Raw genomic sequence first — 23037 nt, forward strand, 5'->3', positions numbered from 1 at the left:
CCTCTTTTTCACAATTCAGATTTGTTTAATCCTCAAGTTACATATTGCCCAAGTCCTTGCTTGCTCTAACCTTCAGTTCTAAACCAAAAGTCTAAATCAGAGTTTTCATCTATGCTAAATTTACACGAATCAACAATTTGATGTCATTTCCAAAAAAACGTAAGCATCATCTTGAACTGTCTTAAGAGAAAGACAGTATTCCAGTAAGACAGGTGCTTTTGCAAAGGCCACATCTAAAATATTAATGAATTATATCTCTTAAGGAAGGTATAGATTCAGCTTCCATTTCTCCTGTTCTTGAGTTCAGAACCAGTAGAAAAGTAAAGACAAGTTAAGCTGTCAACTGTATTCTTGATAATCTATTTCGAGAAAGTGATATTAGATCTGAGGACCAAGATTCCATTAGTACTCTGTGCCAGTCAACTACCACTTTTGTCCCCAGGCACCCAAAAGCTTATGCCAGCACCTAAGAGAGTTTGGAGCTGGCTCTAGGGAGGGGAAGGGGAAGTTTACAGTTTTCTGATAGACTTGTTCTACCCAATTAAGGCACCATGTTCTCCTCATGATTAGGTGACTGACTTCTCTACAGGGAGGAATGAGAGAGGAGTTGGACTAGAGGCCAAGAGTCTTATTCTAGGAGAGGTCCTTCTACACAGACACGAACCCAGGGAAAAGGAGCTTCCCTCCCAAGAGCACTTAACCTGCACTCCCCATTAGACAAAATTGGTACACTGTAAGAACACAAGGCCATATAGCTCACCAAATGGTTGCAAGAGCAAGACTGCAGGGAATTAATACCTTCCTTCCAACAGCTGTATGGGTAATTCAGCTGGTCTGTATGGCCCATTGGCAGAGAGGCACGTTGTGTGTGCTCCCTCACCTTCCTTGCTTTCTGTTCAGTTAGGCAAGGTCATGTGACTAGTCCTGGCAAAGGAAATAGGAGCAATGCTGGCATGTGAGACTAAGGCAATGCCAATTCTGCTCTTGGTTCTAGTCTTTTCCTCAGTGGATCGGGAAGTCCCACTTTCTAGATGGTACAGCTATGCAGAGTGGGACCTTCATCAACCTAGGATCAACCTAGGTCCTGAATGAATGAGGAAGAGGGCAAAGTCACGCTGAACTGAAGATACTGCTTAGGGTGCCTGCATCCCACGTTGGAGTGCCCGGGTTTGAATCCAGCTGAAAGCTCAGCTTCTAGTTCCAGCATCTTGCTAATGTGCAATTGGGAAGCAGCTCAAGTAGCTATGTCCCTGCCACTGACAGGAGACCCAGATTGGGCTCCCAGCTCCAGACTTTTACATAGCCTGGCCCCAACTGTTGTGGGCAGTTGGGAAATGAACAAATAGATGGGAGATATTTTCTCTCTCCCTCTTCTCTCTCTCTCTCTCTCTCACCATCCCTCCCAAATAAATAAAAAATTTTTTAAAGAAAAGTGCAAAGTCAGACCATGAAAACCAGTAAGAGAAGGAAGCTGTTCACAGAGTGTAGACTCAATTCTGAGATCAGGAACATTTTCCATCCCCCAAACAGGAGGCTTATAAAATATCTACTTGGCAAGATTTCAGAGTTGCTGCATACTGATGAGTGCTTGTACCGGTCATTCTTCACCACTTCAAGTGAACATTGTGTTTGATAGACACATTGACTGTTCTCTCTCTCTCTTTAGTTCCTAAGTGTCTGGAGCAGGAGTAGGCACATTCAGAGCTGATATAGACACTAGTGTGGGATCACTCAGAAATCCCAAAATTGAAACTCAAAACCATGGTTTGATGTGACGTTAAGTTGCCCCTTGTGGAGTGAACCCTATGTTTGGAAAACCGAGAGCAAAGTCTTGTTAGCGACCAGGAGAGAGGACTATGGCAGCAATACGGTTGCCCAACAAATGTGGTTAAACAGGGCTGTGTGACTAATTCTGCCCATGGGCACTTCTGCTATGGGCAGCAGTGACTTCAGTTATCTCTGTGTGACCAGAATGAGATTGAGAGAACCTTGGGTTAGCTGTCCGGGTGACAAGGCTGACAGCCTATCGCTGGGTCACTATGTGCGGAACAAGTTTCCTGGAGAGTTGCATGGATGTTACAGACTTCTCATAGGGAACAAATGATTAAGTTAAACCACTGAGGTTTGGGGTTGCTTCTCATTATAGCACAACCTAATATATCCTGTTTTATATAGAACTACAAGGAGCAAACTTTGAAGTTCCTTGGAGTTCAATCCAGATCCTGTTTTTCTTCTCGCTCTGAGTTCCTCCTAGGGGAATTTGTATATTCCTGTGGTCTTAAAGATGACCATTGTACCAAACTTTGCCCCCAAAATGCTAGATTATACCTAATGCCCTCCCATAATCAGCTATGTCCATTTCATTCTTTAAAGGGCCACAGTTTGGATGATTGATTTAAAAGGAAACATCTGCATGTTTATTTCACCTGACTTTCCACCTCCATCCCAGCCCCCTTTTTCAAGCATCCCACATGGAAGATCCAACCACACACCTCCATTTGCATATTCTCAAGCATAGGCCCTCCAACTTAACATTTCCTAGACTGAAATTACTATTTTCTCACCTTTCCCAATCTGCTTCTTCTCCAGTGAGCCATAGACTACAGACCCACTTGCTGAAGTTGGAAACACAGTATTATCTCCGACAGCTGCCTCTCCCTTGTCACCACATCCAATCCATTATCAAGACCTGTCAACTCTACCTGTGAAATATTCACATATAAACTCTCTTCTTATCACTACTGCCACCACCTGATCCAAGTCACCTCTCTCTTGGACTCCTGTAATAGCTTCTTATCTGCTCTGTGTTCTTGCTTCTACTCTCTCCACAGCAATGAGAATACTCCTTAGAACCTAAGTTACATCATGTCCCTTTCTAGCTTATAGATACTCAGTAATTCTAAGAACTCAATCCTCAATCTTCACATCTGGTCTATGAGGTCTGCATGATATTTTCCTGTGCATCTCCCAGGTTTTAATTCCCATATCTCACATCTCCCTGATCCATTCATTCTGTCCTTAGTCCCCCAGAAACATTCTTTTTTGCTCTGATTCCTTCGCACTTGCTGATCTTTCTAGCCAGCAGACTGCTGGAGGTTCATCAAAGTCCACATTCTCCTCCCCCACCTATATGTACTGTTGGACTATATTTCCCAGACTCCTTTGCAGCTATTGTGGCTGAGGAATGTAATCACAGGCATGTGACATGAGCAGGAGTAATCTATCCCTCTCCCAGGCCTGGCCAGTGAAACATCCCCTCCATGCTTCACCACACTCTTTCCTCTCTTCCGCTGGGAGCAATAGAGATGACCACTGATGCAGTCCTGGTGGGCACATGCAGAAGATGGTAGATTCTTCAAGAAGGATGGGATGGGAGACGCAGTGGGAGATGGGATGGGTTGTGGATGGGAGGGAGGTTATGGGGGGAAAAACCACTATAATCCAAGGTTGTATTTTTGAAATTTATATTTATTAAAAAAATTTTTCTGAAAGAAAAAAAAGATGGTAGATTCAGGATGTGTCCCCAACTGTGTGGTAAAAAGGCACCTTATCTATCTTCTTCCCAGTACAGGTCCCTGGACCAAGAAATATACTATGTTCTAAGCTAACATATAACAGTCTTTTTTTTTTAAAGTTCATGGAAAAATAGAATTAAAAGACAAGCTTATTTTGGTACAAAAAATGGAAATCCATGCATAATTTTATCATATTATCTATTTTCCATGAACTTTTGGAAGATCCTTTGCGTATCTGAAGATTCACTGCTACAACATTTAGCACTATCCTAACAAAAATGTGTACCTGCGACATTGAGCAATCATACTACCACCAGCATACACACACACACACGCACATACACACACACACTCAGTCACTCTGCAGGCTCCCATCTACTCATATTTTAACTCTGGGCTTATGTGCATAAAAGGCCTCACTCCCGTACCCAGTGGAATTTAATTTTGTCTATTATTCTTACTCTCCACACTCTATTCTTTCCCATTGATTTACTCACCAGAATGCATTAATTACGTATTAATTTTTGTGTGTGTTTAAAGTTTGTATCCACAGCTAGCCCATAAGATCCATGGAATCAGAACCTTTTGTCCAGCATAATAATATACACAATGCCAACACCTTGCTTGGCATATAGAAGTCCACACATTTTAAAATGCAGATGAGCAAATAAGAAGTCACTATTAAGGGAATATATTTTTTTCATTATAAGAACTCAGCTCTAAACCAAAAACAATGAAGAATCAAAATACACACCAGGAAGATTTTTTGTAACCTTTATTCATTCAGAATGCAATTTTGAGTCAATCTACAACCAAAAGAAAATGCTAAATTCTTACGTAGTGTTAACAGGCTGAATGATATAATAGTGCCCCTATGTGTACAAGCAAGAAGTCGGTCTCTATTCCTTTCATAAAATCTCTTGGTAAACATGTATGTATTTTTCCATCAAAAATGCATTAACAAGGTCATGCTTATGTAGCTAGTCAGCACAATAGACAAATAATAATTTCTGTTGAGCTACTGAAGTCTTGTGATAGGGTGTTCACAACTCCAAGCAACGTCCATTGATCTTTTCAATGGCATTCATTATGTGACAGGCTCACCCGATACATTAAAATAAGTCTACTAATTTTTAAAAGCTAAAATTACTCAAAAAGTCCTGTATTGTAAATAACACCTGGAATACTGTGTTTGTCTAAGATGACTAGATGACATAAATCTTTTCTACAGTCCTTTCCGCAGATGTAGGAAAACAAATGCTATAAGAGAGTGAAATAAAGTTCTTATATTTTTGCCTAAAAGTCTATTTATGTATTTTGCTTAATATTTAAATGATCAAAAATCAATATTAAATAACTGCACAAAACCTAAAATAAAATGGCCACATTACATCATACTACATTATACAGACAGATTAAAAGCAGCTAATTAGAAGCCTTTCTAAAAATTTTAAGTTTCTGACATCATTTTCCACCATTCCATCAACTCTTGCTTCTCCTCTTCTTTCCTTTCTGAAAATGACTCCAGTTCAAAATCAACCTAAGGGAGAAAAATCAAGAACTTATTTTTATCAAATTGCTTTTAAAAATAGACATAAAAATGAACAGTTTCAGTGCTTAAATAACAATCTCAACTCAGTCACCTAAATTAAAGTAGATCCTCAAAAAAATCTCTTGTAATAAACAAGAGATATTCTCAGGGAGAAAAATCAAAAGTCATTATGTTTGAAATGTGCTTTGCTCTTATCACTTTAAAGGCAGATTTAGGGCTGGTGCTGTGGCTCCCTAGGCTAATCCTCCACCTGTGGCGCTGGCACACCAAGTTCTAGTCCCGGTTGGGACGCCAGATTCTGTCCTGGTTGCCCCTCTTCCAGGCCAGCTCTCTGCTGTGGCCAGGGAGTGCAGTGGAGGATGGCCCAAGTCCTTGGGCCCTGCACCCACAGGGGAGACCAGGAGAAGCAACTGGCTCCTGCCGTCAGATCAGCGCGGTGCGCTGGCCATCGTGGCCATTGGAGGGTAAACCAATGGCAAAAAGGAAGACCTTTCTCTCTGTCTCTCTCTCTCACTGTCCACTCTGCCTATCAAAAAAAAAAAAAAAAAAACAAAAACAAAACAAAAAAAAAAACAAAAAAAAACAAAGGCAGGTATAGTTCAAGAAAATCTCCTGCCCCAGTCTCTTCCCCTCATAAAAAGGTGTCACTTGGAGTTAATATTCTGCCTTTATCTATTGAATGAGCTTTTCCTGCCAGCTTGGACTTTCTCTTACTAGATGGAGACATATGGGAGAATACAGTTCTATGTGCTGTTGTCCCCAGCCATCAAATTCTACCTTCCAAAATCTTGAGTTTGTTGAAAAACTGAATGAAAACACATATCTCCAAACCACTGCCCTTGTCATGTGGGAGCTTCGTCAGGTCTAGGCGGCCTCCTGCACAGAGCCTATTCAAAATCCGCAGCACTCAGCCCCAACCCTCAGGCCCCACTCCACATGAAACCAAGAGTTCTGAATGTGGCCACCTGCACCCCTGGTTATTTTGGAATGTGATTACACATCCCGGAACCAAGACAGCCAGAAAAGTTAAGGATCAAAATGGTTGAACCTTTACAGACTGTTCCTGGGGCTATTTTTTGCACTTTTTGAAAATTTGCCTCCTTATTTTAATGTATACACAACCTAATACACACGCACACACAACCAAAACCAAAGCATAAGTTAAACACTCGATATATTTTGTTTGCCGAAAACAAACTTTTATACTCCAAACTTTGGGTGCACAAATAAAACACAATACAGTTATTTCAGGTAAGCCTTTAAATTGGAAATACTGTGGTCTCATCACCATCTCCTTTCTAGCAAAATTAATGGTATCTGCTTGAATAAAATATACGTTTCAATAGTACTTAGCATAGGGGCCTTGCTCATGGTGTATGCTTAACAAATGTTTAGTTAAAGCCCCAAATCATCTAGTTGGCATCATTTTTTTTAAAATATTTGGTGAGTGAAGCATTGTGCTATGCACCGGAAATAAAGACAGAAAGGAACAAAATTCCATGTAGACTGAAATTCAGGTTAGCAAATAAAATTGTAATTTTTCATGTATCTTTAAGAAACTGAGAAATGGTAACACTGGTGGTAAATCATTCAATGAGATTTGGGGCAGATCATCTAATATTGTTAGGCTTCAGTGTTCTCATCTATTAAATGGGGCTAATACTACCCACCTCATAGGTTTATTATGAATATTAAATGTAAGTCACTCAAATATGCCTGGCAATGGTTAGTTTTTAGTTTTTACTAGGTTCGCTATTATTGCCATGCTAAGTTCTTAAGTTTACTCACCCCAACAGCAGGGCTATAAGGAACTGCTACCTTTTCGTTATTGCCAGATAGCCAGGAGCTGAGGCCATAAGTTTATAGTTTCCAGGTACAAGCAATCTCCAGTAATCACCATCTTTTGCTGTAGGAAAACAAAATATCAAATCACAAGGCACACATGTGGATCGCATAGTTATGCCATCTAAGAAATACCTACCATTGCTTGGTTAGACTCCAATCCCTATTTTTAAAATAAATATACAGGGAATTTGAAGAAGTTCTCTTGAAAAGGGAAAGACGCTCTCCCAATATGCTCATTTCTTACAGTTGCTTTACAGACATTACTGTTATCTAGCAGACATCTAAGAGCATGGCTCTTCTGATCACACCAGGAGAAATACAGGTAAAAAGACGTCTACAGTGGGGCTGACACTATGGTGCAGTAGGTAAGCATCAGGCTGCAGTGCCAGCATCCCATGTGGGCACCAGTTCTAGTCCCGGCTGCTCCACTTCCGATCCAGCTCTGCTGTGGCCTGGGAAAGCAGTGGAAGATGGCCCAAGTGCTTGGGCCCTGCACCCACGAAGGAGACCTGGAAGAAGCTCCTATCTTCGGATCAGCCTAGCTGGTAAATCAGCAGATGGAAGACCCGACCCCTCCCTCTCTCTCTCTCTCTCACTCTCTATAACTCTGCCTCTCAAATAAATAAATCTTAAAAAAAAAAAAAAAAAAAAAAGACATCTATCAAGTCCTGAGCGGGGAGGTCAGAGCACCTGGCAGCACGTTTTGATTCATGCTAGGTGAAGACCTGATGGTGCAGGTCCAGGTCAGGGGTTTGCAGAGTGCAGCCCAAGGGCGGCATCCCCACAACTCCCGAGAATCTAGTTAGAAATTCTGATTTCTAAAGATTTCAGAGCAGGTGGGTCTCCTGAGTTCTTCCAATCTCCTGTTTTCCTACATCAAGGCTTCTCAAACTTAGGTGGATACCAGCCTCCTGGAAAACCTGACAAAATGCACAATCCGCTGCACTGGCTCTGGGTGGGCCCGAGACAGGGGCCTTCTGCCTCTGCAGGGTGGTGCTGAGGCTGTGGTAGGAGCTACACTCTCTGCAGGAGGTCCTCCAGGACAAGCCACACTTCCTGCTTCTCCTGAGTCGGGCCACACATCCTCCTCACCCGCTCTCTCAGGGCATACTTCCCATCTTATCTCACGGTGAAAACAGATCGAACCAGGGCAGGTGAAGCCCCCATCACCACATCTTCCCGTCTGTCTCTAGACCCCCACATCTCCTTTCAGACAGTGCCTCCTGTATCTTGTTGATAACCAAAGTTCTGGAAAGATCTGTCCACGTTCTCTGTTACTGATGATTCTCCTCCTACTCTCTCCTGGACTTCTCCAATCAGGTTCTGCTTATGCACTCCACAGGAAACAGATCTTGTCACAGCTATCCACACCGGTATAGGGCAACTGGGCAGGGTGTCAGGAAGAGTTGAGCCAGAATATTTCCACATAGGCATTGTAACTCCTCTCCCTTACCTGTCAATCCAGTATGCTCACTTTCCCATGAAGCTCCAGTGTCTCATCTGAGACCAGGAAGGAGGAGATGCCATAATGGGCACATGGAAGTTAAGCTCCAGGTGGAGGAGGTATGGAACTCCCAGGAAGCCTCATACACACCAAACTCCACCTCACTTGTATATTCTATTAGGGCACTTCCCCGTAAAACAGATACATGTGGAGACACCCTTCTTTTGCCCTTGGCCATGTTCATGGGTTGCCCTCTGGCCTCCTTCCCGTCTCTCCTCATAGGCAACCCTCTGGCCCACTCCTGATGGGCATTTCTCCATGTAGGGTCCCCCACACTCTGGCATGAATGTATATTCACCCTCTCCCTTAAATAAATCTCTCACATGTGTACCGTGTTTATGTCTCTGCTTTGAATTCCTATCTCTAGGCAAGCAAGAACCTGGAATAAAATGCATGGTACTTGTGCCCCTAATGACGTGGCTAACTCCAGCGATGCATTCACAAGGCTGCTCTTGCTGGCATTCCTTATCACTCCCTCCTTCATGAAACACCCCCAGGCTTCCAGGACAATGCATATTGTTTTCCTTCTGCTTTGGAGGCCATTGTTTGTTCTTTCTTCCTCATCACCTTGACTTTGAAAAGCTGGAGGGGCCGGCACTGTGGCACAGCAGGTTAACACCCTGGCCTAAAGCTCCAGCACCCCATATGGGTGCCGGTTGGAGACCCGGCTGCTCCACTTCCAATCCTGCTCTCTACTATGGCCTGGGAAAGCAGTAGAAGATGGCCTAAGTCCTTGGGCCCCTGCACCCACATGGGAGACCTGGGAGAAGCTCCATGCTCCTGACTTCGGATGGGCGCTGCTCCGGCCATTGTGGCCAATCAATTGGGGAGTGAACCATCGGATGGAAGACCTCTCTCTCTCCTCTCTCTGGGTAACTCTGTCAAATAAATAAATCAATCTAAAAAAAAAAACAAACAAACAAACAAAAAAAAAAAAACAAAAAACCACAAAACCAGGAAAACCGGGAGTATCCAAGAGTCCAGTCCTCAGATTTCATTCCCTTTGATTCCCTAGGTCAGAGTTTCCTAAACTTTTCATATGATGGAGTGAAGAGAAAGTAATATTTGTATGGCAGCCAATGGTTCACAGATAGAAGAGGTGTCCTGGAGCCAGAGGGCCCCAAGCCGGAGTTCTACCCCTGCTAAGAGGTAAGAGGACCATATCTTGACCCAGATTCTGGAGGCATGCTGCCCTCAGTGGGGTGTTGATAAATACTGCCGGGCGTGTGAGTAAATGGCATTTAAGAGGACAGATGTTATAGATTTAAAAAACAAATCCAAGCAGTGAATGTGAAGATTAAGAAATAGTGATATATACACCAGTTTGGGAAATTAAGGTTAATTACGCGTAAGACCTAGAAAAATTATAAAAACCTTATGACTTAAAAAAATGTCGCAATGATCCCAGCAGATGACAGTTAACCTAAAATGAACTTGACAGGAGTTTAATAGCAGGAGTGCAGAGAAGTGCCAGGAAAATAGAACATTTTTCCCAAACTGGGAAACTGGAAGTGGGGCTTTAAACCAAGAAATAAATAACATCCCACTTGAATCCTACAGCCTCCAGTTTCACCTTGAATAACTCTGCATTTATGATACGGAGTAAGTGAAGAAATGAACGCAAATTCCAGACACACTCTACGCCAGCAGTTACCTTCTACCCTACCCTTCTAGTTCCCTTCACAGCTCATTGCAGAGACTAGGAAAGGCACTAGTATGCTAACTCCCACCAGCTTTGTTTCCCCTTGCTTTCCTGGGCAGCTCTGGGGAGACACAGCTGAAGAAAGGGCACCACCTGCTGCACCCCGACTTCCAGGCACAGCAGCCACCCTGCGTTTCACTGTGCCTGACCTGCTCCCACAAATGCAATGGGCCTAGGTCAAAAGTAAGGGAGAGACAGTGGAAAGAGACAAGGAGGCCAGGAGTGTAAGATTCTAATTACAATAATGAGAATTAGGCTTTTTTGTACCTTGGGCTCCAGGTCAGAGCAGGCACTCACCAGATGTAACATCGTGATCTATTCCTTCCACGGAGATGGTTGCATTGGCAATCGGGTTACCTTGAAGATCTTGGACAAATCCTTTAACTCCTCGGTGTATCTATCAAAGTCAAGAACAAACAAAACATTCCTGTAATAAGTGGCCTTCCAAATGTTCCATGCCAAGCATTCCTTATTTTCTAGCGAAATACTGTCGATCCTGAGTGTTAAAGAATCAAAGCATGAGAAACATGCCAGGGGATTCCAATGCAATCCCATCAAGGTGGCATGTACCAATGCCATCTCACTAGTCAGTTACAAGGGACTCAGATGAAGATTGATGTCATAAATAAGAGTGTCAATTGTTAAATCAACAACAGGAGTCACTGTGCACCTAATCCCCATGGAGGATCTCTGTCCTTAATGGGTTGTACTATGCGAATTAACAGTAAAACTACTACTCAAATGGTACTTTATACTTTGTGTATCTGTGTGGGTGCAGTCTGTTGAAATCTTTACTTAGTATATACTAAGTTGATCTTCTATATATAAAGATAATTGAAAGTGAATCTTGGCCAGTGCCACAGCTCACTTGGCTAATCCTCCACCTGCAGCACCAGCACCCCGGGTTCTAGTCCCGGTTGGGGCACCAGATTCTGTCCTGGTTGCTCCTCTTCCAGGCCAGCTCTCTGCTGTGGCCCGGGAAGGCAGTGGAGGATGGCTCAAGTGCTTGGGCCCTGCACCCGCATGGGAGACCAGGAGGAAGCACCTGGCTCCTGGCTTCGGATCAGCGCAGCGCAACGGCTGTAGTGGCCATTTTGGGGGTGATCCAAAGGAAAAAGGAAGACCTTTCTCTCTGTCTCTCTCTCTCTCACTGTCCACTCTGCCTGTCAAAAAAAAAAAAAAAAAAAGAAGAAGAAGAAAATGAATCATGATGAAGAATGGGATGGGAGAGGCAGTGGGAGATGGGATGGTTGCAGGTGGGAGGGAGGTTATGGAGGGAAGCTGCTATAATCCAAAAGTTGTACTTTGGAAACTTATATTTATTAAATAAAAGTTGCAAAAAAAAAATCAAAGCATGACCAAAAGGAAATGACAAGTAGCTTCCTGAAAATTTGTATCTTGTTCTGAGTCAAAGAAAGACCTTAAAGACCTGGAAGTACTTTCTGGATTAGAATAAATAAATAAAGTTTTTCATATTTGTAAAGTCACAGGACTTACTACAGTGTACAAATCAACACCCTGGTAAGTAGGTAAGTATCAGGGGCCGCTGGCTAAGTTGCTGCCTGTGGCACCGGCATCCCGTGTTGGAGTGCTCTTCTAGGTCCACGCTGTTCTGTTCAGACCTGGCTGCCTGTTAGTGCTCTGGAAAGGCAGCACAGGGTGGCCCAAGTGCCTGGGCCTCTGCCAGTCATAGGGAGTTCAGGCTCCCAGCTTCAGCCTTGCCCAGGCCTGGCAGCTGCAGCCATTCCTCTCGCTCTCGCTCTCTCTCTCTCCTTCTCTCCCTCTCGCTCTCTCGCTATCACTCTCTCCAATGCTCTTCCTTTCAAATAAATGAATAAATATTTTTTGAAAGCATCTCCCTCTACTATGCCAATTGTGGGCAGCATTTTTCTCTCTTTTATCCTTTCAATTTTATTTTTTCTTTATTCTTTTTTCTGATATGCCAACTTTTCTGTTTAAATGATTCCACTGCAGTAATAAATACCAACAGAAGGGTTATGGGCTGTCAGAACCCCACATGAATTCAGGTTGGAAAACACTATCACTGCATGGCTTTTGCAAAGGAAATCACAGAAGTTCAAGTTTCACTCACAACTTGGAGAGGCTGTTCATGACCCCTGCCCCTCTAATCATCTCTACCCAGATTCTAGGGCGTTTCCATTTCAACCACAGTTTAAAAGGCATCCAAGAGATTCTCCATTGTTGCTGGGACTATTTGTATCAGTAGCTTTTAACCTCTTATGTACTTAGGTATCACCCAAAGAGTTTTTGAGGGGCCAGTGCTGTGGCATAGCAGGTAAAGCCACAGCCTGTGGTGCCAGTATCCCATATGGGTCCTGGTTTGAGTCCTGGCTGCTCCACTTCCAATCCAGCTCCCTGCTCATGCACCTGGGAAAGCAGTGGAAGATGGCCCAAGCCCCAGGGTCCCTGCCACCCATATGGGAGACCTGGACGAAGCTCCTGGCTTTGGATTGGCCCAGCTCCAGCTGTTGCAGACATTTGGGGAGTAAACCAGTGAATAGAGTATCTGCGTCTCTCTCTCTCTCTCTCTCTCTCTCGCTCTTTCTCTCTCTCTCTAATTCCGCCTTTCAAATAAATAAACATTAAAAAAAAGAAGAGTTTTTGAAAGAGTGTGACTCCACATGAGACAAGAAATTCATTTTTAAGGACTCAGATGATTCTGATACAGGTACCCATGAACCAGTCCTGCAAGATCCCCTGAGAATCTTCGTAATAGACCTTTCCAAAGCTGTTGAGTGGGAGACACTACTTCTCAGCACACCATTTACCTAATTAGCTTCACAGGTCTCAATTCTTGCAAACATTCCTTTAAAACCCTGCAGGAGATTCCTTCCCAACCAACCAGAGTTAGCGCCACTAATCACCTACTTTCCATGAAGTGCAAACTGGTCCCGGCCTAGATTTTAGGCCCAGGTGTTCAATCAGTAGTCACCACCACTGTCAAGAACACATCAAGGCAGAGCTCCTGGCAGTCTTCCCTGATCTTTCATCAGCTTCGGATTCCCTAAACGTAGTGTTTATGGTGTCAGCTGTATGAGCCTGTTCATTACAAAAGACCACTGTATCTGCTGCTACACAGCTCGCACCCCTAACACCAGCACCGTGTCAGGGCAGGTCATGTGCATCACAGAGCAAACCTCTGTCCAAGTGACTTCCAAAAGAGTACATAACTTCATCCCTCTTTTCAGCTGATTTCTTTTCTTTCTTTCTTTTTTTTTTTTTTTTTTTTTTGACAGGCAGAGTTAGAGTGAGAGAGAGACAGAGAAAGGTCTTCCTTCCTTCCTTCCGTTGGTTCACCCCCCAAATGGCCACTATGGCTGGTGCACTGCACGGATCCGAAGCCAGGAACCAGGTGCTTCCTCCTGGTCTCCCATGCGGGTGCAGGGCCCAAGCACTTGGGCCATCCTCCACTGCCTTCCCAGGCCATAGCAGAGAGCTGGACTGGAACAGGAGCAACCGGGACAGAATCCGGTGCCCCGACTGGGACTAGAACCTGGTGTGCCGGCGCCGCAGGCAGAGGATTAGCCTAGTGAGCTGTGGCGCTGGCCTCAGTTAAACTTGATCTTAGAAAATCCATCTAGGCCGCGCGCGCCGGGCCGGCCCCGCCGTCGGTCGGGCAGCGCGCGCGGGGAAGGAGCCCGCGCCCATGGCCGGGGCCGCGACGGCCGAGCGGGGCCGCGAGCCTCCCGCCGCGCCGGCACCCGCGCCCGCGCCCGGGCCAAGCACCGAGGGGCTGCCGCGCGCCTTCCTGCAGAGCCTGCGCACGCTCTTCGACATCCTGGACGACCGGCGGCGCGGCTGCGTGCATCTGCGGGAGATCGAGTCCCGCTGGCAGGGCGCCGACGCGCGCGAGCTGCCCCGAGGCGTCCTCGAGGGCCTGCGCCAGGTGGCCCCGGCCAGCGGCTACCTGACCTTCGAGCGCTTCGTGGCCGGCCTGCGCGCCTCGCTGCTGAGCGCTGACGGCGGCCCGCGGGGCCCCGCGCGCGCCCCGGCCCGGCCGCCGCCGCCGCCGCCGCCGCAGCGTCTGGCTTTCGCTCCGGCCGACGAGCCGCGCACCGTGCTGGAGAGGAGGCCCCTGCCCCAGGGCCCGCGGAGCCCCGAGCGGCCGTGCGGCCCGGCGGAGGCGGCGCCCTGCCCCGCGGAGCCGGAGCGGCCCCAGGGCGCGGCGCTGGAGCGGAGCAGGAGCGCAGACGCCGGTGCAGCGGCCTGCAGGGCCCCCCAGGCGGGCACAGGGGACAGCCGGCGGGGACCCCGTGCCCGAGGGGAGCGTCGGAGGCACACCATCACCAACGGCGTGGACTGCAGCCTGGACTTTGGGGCTGCAGGGGGGCCCCGCCCCCTGGGGCAGCTGCTGCCCAAGGTGCAGGAGGTGGCCCGGTGCCTGGGGGAGCTGCTGGCCGCGGCCTGTGCGGGCAGGGCTCCGCCCACGTCCTCCCTGGGGCCGCAGTGCCCAGCCCTGGCGTCCACCTCGCCCCCGGCCCCTGGCCGGCAGCAACAGACCATTCTCATGCTGAAGGAGCAGAACCGGCTGCTCACGCAGGAGGTGACCGACAAGAGCGAGCGCATCACGCAGTTGGAGCAGGAGAAGTCCGCGCTCATCAAGCAGCTGTTTGAGGCCCGCGCGCTCAGCCAGCAGGACGCGGGGCCTCTGGACTCCACCTTCATCTAGCGGCCAGGCCAGGACGCGGACTTGGAGCTGGCTTGGGTGGGGCTGCCATGCCCGGTCGGCGGACAGTGCGGTCCCCTCGCAGTACCGGCTACCAGGCAGCCCTGCCCCCACGTTTACGAGGACCGGTGCTCTCCCTCCCCTGACCCTGGGCTGCTGCATCCGCAGAGAAAGGCCCTGGTCACTCCGGCTGCACTTCGGACAGTGGCCAGCAGAGGGCGCGGCGTGAGCGCTGCTCGTGCCCCTGGCGCCCCCTTGTGGCAGCCAGGGTGGAGTGGCCTCCGAGAGCCGGAGAGCCCGCCGTGTCCCTTTGGGTCCAGGGCTACTTCCCTCAAGGGAAGGCGCTGATGGGAGCAGATGGAGAGCTAGGAGGGGCTCAGGGGTGGGGTCTGGGTCCCTGCCTGGCAGAGGTGGAGAAGGAATCAGCTCCACTTTTCGTCCCCCCTGGGCAGGACGCTGCCGCCGGCTACCTGTGGTCACCACCGAAGGACCCCACCACTGGAGGGTCCTGGGCAGAGTCCCCCCACCCGGCTGTGCACAGAGAGAGGACAGGAAGCAGCTGGGCAGGGCCCCCCGCCACCGTCACTCCTGTCCCACTGCCCATGGCCAGTCAAGGTCACCCCAGAGCTCCGTGGTGTGGGGACCACCCCTGGAACCCCCCGCCTCGGAGGCTAGGCCCTGGCAGGTGTGGCGCCGGCTCCCTCCTGCCCATGGTGGCCCCACAGACCTGGCTTCCCGCTCAGCTGCCGGGTGCCCAGGGTCAGACCCAAATCACACCAAGGCCAAGGGCAAGGTGTCCCTACACAGTGCCTGCGGCCGGGGCCCCCAGGACCCCAGCCCCACGAGCGCCCCCAGATCGGCCTCTGCCTTGTGACCCGGTGCCCCCCCTTCTCAAAGACCTGTGCCCCACTCAGGGCAGACCCCGGCCCTGACAGGTCAGGCCACGGCTGGGGGCTGTGCGTGTGCTGCTCGCCTCCGCCCACCTGGGCAGGCACCCCCGGCTGCCCCTCCCACACAGAGCTGCGGGCCGAAACCTGGTCCCCAGGGGAGAAGCACACAGGCCCCGCCCTGCTGGGGAGAGTCCGGGCTGTGTGTGGGGTGCCCTCCCCCTGCCCAGGCGCCTGGGTGTTGTAACAAAGTTGCCGGCTGAGACTCCCTGCTGTGGTTGGACGGGCAGGGCTGGGCGGACCACCCTGCTTTAGAGGGACCTGAGCCCCCGCCCCCAGCTCTGTGCAGGCCCCGCTCCAAGGCAGGCAGCGGAGCTCAGAGCCCGGAGGAACCGCCTGGCCAAGGGCAGTGGGAGGCTTTGTGGGTGCGGACACAGGATGGATAGTAACCCCATTCTATACACCTAAAGGAATAAAGAGACTTCAATGTGAAAAAAAAAAAAAAAAAAAAGAAAATCCATCTAAACACAGCTGTCTTCAAAGAAGACCTATAGGGTTCCCACCAAACCTGATCTTGGGTTTGGAACATGGCTACTTATCCTTAGCTTTTGTGGTTCAAACATATTTTTATGCTAATTTGCAACAGGAATCCCCTGACTGAAAAAATCCTGTGGAATGGGGCCAGCGCCATGGCATAGTAGGTTAATCCTCTACCTGCAGCGCTGGCAACCCATTTGGGCGCCGGTTCGAGTCCCGGCTGCTCCTCTTCCAATCCAGCTCTCTGCTGTGGCCTGGGAAAGCAGCAGAAGATGGTCCAAGTCCTTGGGCCCCTGCACCCATGTGGGAGACCAGGAAGAAGCAGCTGGCTCCTGGCTTCGGATCAGCAAAGCTCCAGTCATTGCGGCCATTTGTAGAGTGAACCAATGGATGGAAGACCTCTCCCTCTGTTTCTCCCTCTCACTGTCTGTAACTCCACCTCTCAAATAAATAAATAAAAGCTTTAAAAAAAATCCTGTGGAATGGGCATTCTGTAATCGGGTCCATTCCAGTGGCTCTAGTCCATGATAGTCCTTGTTAGTAGGGCTGTACGGATGTTTGACACGTGTAGAAGAGTTGCTAAGCTGACTTTGATTTTTGAAAAATGAATTGGTTATATATATATATGTTTATACAAACACATGTGTATATGTAAGTGACTAAATATTAACAGCCTTTGTTCATATCAGATTAGCTTAATAAATGTGTGTTTCTGCTGTCATGGATGTTGACATCACTCTACTGGACTTTGGGTGTAAATGACCACATTCAGAACGGAATTCAAATATTGTCTAGGCACTCAGGCAAGGAATGGCGTCTACGTCCTTCCACTGCCCCTGCCCAATACCAATGTCACATCCTGTACAGGGAGTGAGGCAGCGAGGGGCTGTCCCGGTCTTAAGCAGTGAAGTGCTGGCAGAGGATGAGAACCTCTGCGATTCTACATGGATCTCACCAGAAGGGCTGCATCAGTGACTCTCTGGTGACTGTCCCAGTTATGTCATAAGAGGCATAGAGCACAGTGATTCTGGATTCAAATTCCGACTGAAGGACCTCCCTGTGTAACCTCCCTGTGTAGCTGATTCTTCATCTTTAATTCACACACTGAGGAAGGTGATGGTGGTGGTGGTAGTGGTGGTGGAGGTGGTGGTAGTGGTAGTACTGATGTAACTTCCCTCATAGGGTTGTCATGAGGACAAAGTGCCACTATTGTTACATGCCAGTCATTTAGGATAATGACTGGGAAACAGTAAGTGCCCAGCCAGTGTAAGCTGCCATGATCGTGATTACCCATGACGCAGCTGAGCTAGGCTGAGACAAGCAAGGGATGCAGGACATACGGTCAAGAACAAACTCACCCGCAGTCTTGCTGCTACACTTGCATGAGCTCAAGAGTTAAGTGCACTCTGTGGGCCTCACTTTCCCTACTCAGCCCCTGGCCTCCTGGGATGCCACACACCGAAGGGGCTCAGGGAAGGTGAGAGTCCGGGATTGCTCGTTTCGAATAATACAGATGAAAACAAGGTTCTACCTCACTTCTCCACAACTCTCCTGTGTAGACATTCTCAGTGAATAGTCATGAAGCACAAAAGCTATGACAAGTGAAAGCCTAATTAACCCATGGCCAGCACCTGTCTTCCAAATAAGACAGCCTCATTCTGGGGCAGATGGATGCCTCGGACTGAACACCTCTTGGGAGACTGTTGTACACCAGTGTAAATGCTCCTGAATCTCCCATTGCATGCTGAGGACTGCATTTACCTGCTCAAGGTAGCTGATGAGGGAGTTCTTATTATCCTTCCAGTAGCTCTTCAGGGTCTCCTCGGGTGGGAACTTCTCACAGCTGAGCTCCACCGTGATCTCGAAACAGTTGCTGCTGAGGTAATTGAAGTCCTGCATCCCTGCCAAAGCACCAAATGGAAAATCAAATACTCTCATGGTGATTAAAACTCTACACAGGCCACTCTGCCACCTTGAGGGCCAAGCAAAAGATACACCAACTGGTGCATTTGCGGAAGTTTGTAGGAAACTTCCTACCATCAGTATTGAAAAACACACTTAGAAAAGACAGTCACTACCCTTAAAGCACCATCTCTCCTAGGTTCTTAAGCGATCATTTAGCTTAATGCATTGCTGAGGCAGGGTGCTAAGGCAGGTGTTACCCACATTCCCTGCTTCTGAAATGGGCTTCAAGAAAGACAACAAGGTAAAAGATTCAATTCCTACTAAGGTACAATGGAACCTTAAAAAGTTCACGGAGGGGTGGGCACTTGGTGCAGCTATAAAGATGGCGCTTGGTTTGCTCACATCGCATTCTGGACTGCCTGAGTTTGAGTCCTTCTTCCACTTCTCATTACAGCTTCCTAGTAATGTACACCCTAGGAGGCAGCAGGTGATGCCTTAAGTGCTTGAGTTCCTGCCACCTGCATGCAGGACCTGGATTGAGTTTGCAGTTTGGACTGGCCCAGCACCAGCTGTTGCTGGCTTTTGAGGAGTGAACCAGTAGATGGGAAATTCGTATTCTTTCTCTCCCCTCCCCCCACCTCTCCCGCCTTTCCTCCCTCTCTCTCTCTCTGCCTCTTTCTCCCTTTCAAATAAATAATTAATAAATCATCTCTATCTAAAAAGAAAAGTTCATGGATAGAATTTTCAAATTAGTATTGTGTTTTCCATGAACTTCTTATTTTTATTTTTATTATTTTTTATTTATTTGACAGAGTTATCAACAATGAGAGATAGAGACAGAGAGAAAGGTCTTCCTTCCATTGGTTCACCCCCCAAATGGCCGCTATGGCCGGCGCTGCACCGATCTGAAGCCGGGAGCCAGGTGCTTTCTCCTGGTCTCCCATGCGGGTGCAGGGCCCAAGCACTTGGGCCATCCTCCACTGCTTTCCTGGGCCACAGCAGAGAGCTGGACTGGAAGAGGAGCAACCGGGACTAGAACTCAGCACCCGTATGGGATGCCGGCATCGCAGGCAGAGGATTAACCAAGTGAGCCACAGCGCCAGCCCCTCCATGAACTTTTTGATGTCTTCTCCTATTGGACACATGAACACTAAGCTCACCTTTCTATCAGGGAAGACCTTGGAGAGTCGTGTGCGACGATTGACATATTATCCCTTTCCTGAATCCCCAATATCACAGTACATCCCTGATGGAGTGGGAGGCTCGATGCTACATAGGAGGGGTCTGCAAAATGTTCATGGGGGAGTGGGCATTTAGCCTGGCAGTTAAGCTGCTCATTTGGACAACCGCATCCCATATTGGAGTTTCTGGATTCAAATCCTGGCACTGCTTCTCGTTACAGCTTCCTGCTAATATGCACCCTACGAGGCAGTAGGTGATGGCTCAAGTAGTTGGGTCCCTGCCACCCACATGGATGATATGAATTGAGTTCCTGGCTCCTGGCTTCAGCAACCACCCAACCCTGGCCATTGCAGGCTTTGGGGGAATAAACCAGCAGATGGGAGCTTTGTTGTCTGTATCTCTCTCAGTCTCTCAAATGAGAAAAAAATTCATGGAAAACAGGTATCATGAAAAAGTATGCCTTAGTTACCAAAAAATTTGCACAAAATAGACAGGATATTTATTGGTAGAACTGTAAATTCAATGTACTCTATAACAATGGAGGAGGATGAATGGCTGACTCTCAGTGGTAACTGTCAATAAGCAACCACCACATAAACAAAGATCAGAATGGAAACTCACCGCCAGGCACACTATACCAGGCACCACCGTTGGTTGTGCCTTCTACAAAGCTGCTGTCATCATCATTCTTGCGACAGGGTGGCCGGTTGGGGTCAGACATGACTGAGTTGAAAGAGGAGTACACCTGAGCCACGCTTTGGAAAATGGCATCATCTGGGCAGGAGCTGTATTCATGAGCACTTCCTGAAAAAATAATTCTCAAGATGAAGGGACTCGACACTGATCAAAATACCCTGCTTGTTTTTCCAAGGAGCAATTCCGTGTTGAGTTTTTACTGGTACTTTTTTTTTCCAGCTATGTCACTAGGGGAAATGGGGTGAAGGGTTAAGTACTAAACTATTACCCATTGTGCTTAGGTTCTGTAACTTCCACTCCTAGCACTGCCATGGAGAAGTTGGATAGAATGCATATGCCACTTACTAACTGGAACTTCACAAGAAAATCTGATAAGGCCATAAAACAGGACTTCAAAAAGTTCATGAAAAATGGAATTAAAGAATAAGGTTACTGTGGTGCAAAAAAATTTTGCAACCATAGTTTTCCCATAATATGCATTTCCCATGAACTCTTACTCAGGTAAGGATAACAGAGACAATCCTGCTGATTAAATGTTATTTAAAAATGCACCTGCACAAACCTCACTGACTCTATGAACCACTCTCACACAAGCTATTCAGTATTCTACTTTAGATTTCGTTTTAAATCTCCTATGTACATTGAAGAAATACATCATATTAATTTTATGCTTTGAATTCTTACTTATGTACTATAAAATATGAGGGGACTTCAAAAGGTTCACAGAAAACTGTATTATGTGAAAACTATGCATGGATTCCAAACTTCCTATAAACTTATCTTTCAATTGCACGTTTTGGAGTTTTTTGAGGTTTTTGGAGCTCCTCTTGTATTCCTAGCCTACAAATTTCCCAGCTCCTGACAAGCCACAAAATTTCTAAGTTTATTTAACAATTTTGTTTCGCTAACCTTTCTTCAACTCCCAAAGCTTCCCGATATCTAAAAGCATCATCGCATGTTTACAAAGCGCTAACTCTTTCAAGGTCCCCAGGAATGGATACGATGCGGGAAACTTCCTGGAGCAAGAAAAAATAAGCTGAAATAACTAGCTAAAGCTTGCGCTACCTGAGGTGCAACTGAAACTCATGGAGGAGACCAAGCAACAGTTCCCCTTCCTGGCATCCCCAGAAAAAGCGCACACCAAGATACACAGAGTCATGGCGCCCTGCCCAGGCACCAGGAGGCTGTCTCTGTATGGAAGTCCTTGGCGCACAAGCCTATGTAATTTCTGTAATCGCTCCCTTTTACCAGTGACCAGGAGCGACCCAATTTTGTGACTTCTGTCTTCTTTTCTTTTCAGAAGTATTCTATCGGCATCATGTTTGGGGGCGGGGGGCAGGAATCTAGCCTAGCCATTGGAACACAGGCCGCCCCATCAGAATGCCCGAGTTCAACTCTGGCTCTGGCTCCAGCTTCCTGCCAATGCAGACACTGGAGGCAGCAGTGCTGCACTGATCTCTCAAGTTATTGGGTTCCTGCTACCCACGTGGGAGACTGAACTTGCACACCTGGCTCCTGGCTCTGCCCCAGCCACTCACTCAGTCCCGCCTGTTGCAAGCATTTGGAACTGATCCAGTGAACAGGAAGGTTCTCTCTCACTCACTCACTCTTCCCCTCCGCCACTTTGCCTCTCCTCTCCTTCTTCCTCTCCCTCTCAAGTTAAACAAATACACCTTTGAAAAAAATCCTGTTTCTATTCACCTAAGCTTTGAAAAAACATTACAGTCTTTTTATGTCCAACAGATGTGCCACTGCTAAATGAAATTATTAGGGGATGTTCCTGTTAAACAATACGTATGTCTATCACTTAATGACTGGTTATCTAAAAGAGTATCACACAAGTCATCCTATATACCCTCACTGAGCATAGTCATTGCAAACCATGAACCAGTTGGACAGGCAAGAATACCTACCACTCCTGGTCTCATCGTAGGGATAATTGGCCACAAGGTCTCCTCCATGGAGATTGGCAGAGAGCACAAAAGGAATATCCATAATCCAGTGAATGACAGGCTTGGTCTCAGGCGCAAGCTATATGAAAGATTGGAGAGGAAAAGGACTATGAATTGGAGTCATTGGTACGCTCTCATGACAGCAAAGACATAGGAAAGGTCAAGAAAAAAAACTGGAACCTGGTCCTATTTCAACCACTTTGCGGTTGTTTTCATTGGAAAAGTTTCCTGTAAGAGCAGCAGCCCCCATATCTATCTTTCTCAGATGTATAATAAAAAATATTTCAATAGCACTTAAATTTCTTTACAAGTTCTGTCTGTTTTTCTCTCTTTGGTAAATTGAAAACAAACCTGCAAATCACTTACAAATGTCGGGACAGCTTTAGCTGATCTGTCATAGCTCATGCATCTCGGCTCGTAATAGTTAAGAATAAGATAAGGAGAGAAGATAACAGTTGGCCTACAGAGCAGAGTTCCTCATCTAAGGTTCTTCAAACACGTGGTAGATTTTTATTTCCAACTTTGGCTTACTATTTTTCCAGTTTTCTTCTACTACTTCAAACACTGTCCCTATAAAAGAATATTAGTCTGGGTCTATTTTAGAGGTAACTATAAAATCTCAGTTTACTTTGGAATGATCATCTTAAATTTACAAACAAAAGCACACGTTTCAGGAATTCATGTTGAGTTTTTTGAATGATTCACATCCCCTCATATCTTGGAAGCAAAACAAAGGAGAAAAAATTATACCAAAAAATTAATCTGGAGCCAAAAACTTGATACTTTTATATGATGAGCTTTTAATAGCAGTGGGGGAGATTCTAAAACTCCAAGTATTTCTGTGGTAAAAAGAAAAAAGCTGTCCCTGGAGATGTGATCTGTACTGTTCTTTGGGACAGCAATTCTAAAGGCATCCATATGGGTTGCTGGTCAGGGTGAGATCATGTATTTGTGTATCCCAGTTTGGCTTATGAACAGTTCTCATATATGCTATTTTATTGCACTTCATAACACCTCACTGGGTATACAAAGACAGGGAGCTCCACTTCCCAGGGGAGAATCTGATGCTGGGG

The 23037-nt window shown here is 47.0% G+C and overlaps 1 protein-coding gene and 1 pseudogene across 2 annotated transcripts in view; one reads left to right on the forward strand and one right to left on the reverse strand.

Moving 5' to 3' along the window:
- Positions 1–4275: 4275 nt before the first annotated feature.
- LOC127486733 (carboxypeptidase E) overlaps positions 4276–23037 on the reverse strand; it is a 30271-nt gene continuing 11509 nt past the window's right edge. The window contains 7 exon segments of the mRNA XM_070047263.2: positions 4276–5055; positions 6856–6890; positions 6893–6973; positions 10416–10515; positions 17991–18130; positions 19938–20120; positions 21926–22043. Coding sequence (XP_069903364.2) covers positions 4966–5055; positions 6856–6890; positions 6893–6973; positions 10416–10515; positions 17991–18130; positions 19938–20120; positions 21926–22043 — 747 coding nt within the window. The 3' untranslated portion in view covers positions 4276–4965.
- On the forward strand, positions 11381–16197 carry LOC149124915 (suppressor APC domain-containing protein 2 pseudogene; annotated as a pseudogene). The gene has a single exon (XR_016211692.1). The product of XR_016211692.1 is annotated as a suppressor APC domain-containing protein 2 pseudogene (transcript).

This window comes from Oryctolagus cuniculus, chromosome 8, assembly GCF_051225735.1.
Source record: "Oryctolagus cuniculus isolate XC-2025 breed Fujian yellow rabbit chromosome 8, ASM5122573v1, whole genome shotgun sequence".
Lineage (NCBI taxonomy): Eukaryota > Metazoa > Chordata > Mammalia > Lagomorpha > Leporidae > Oryctolagus > Oryctolagus cuniculus.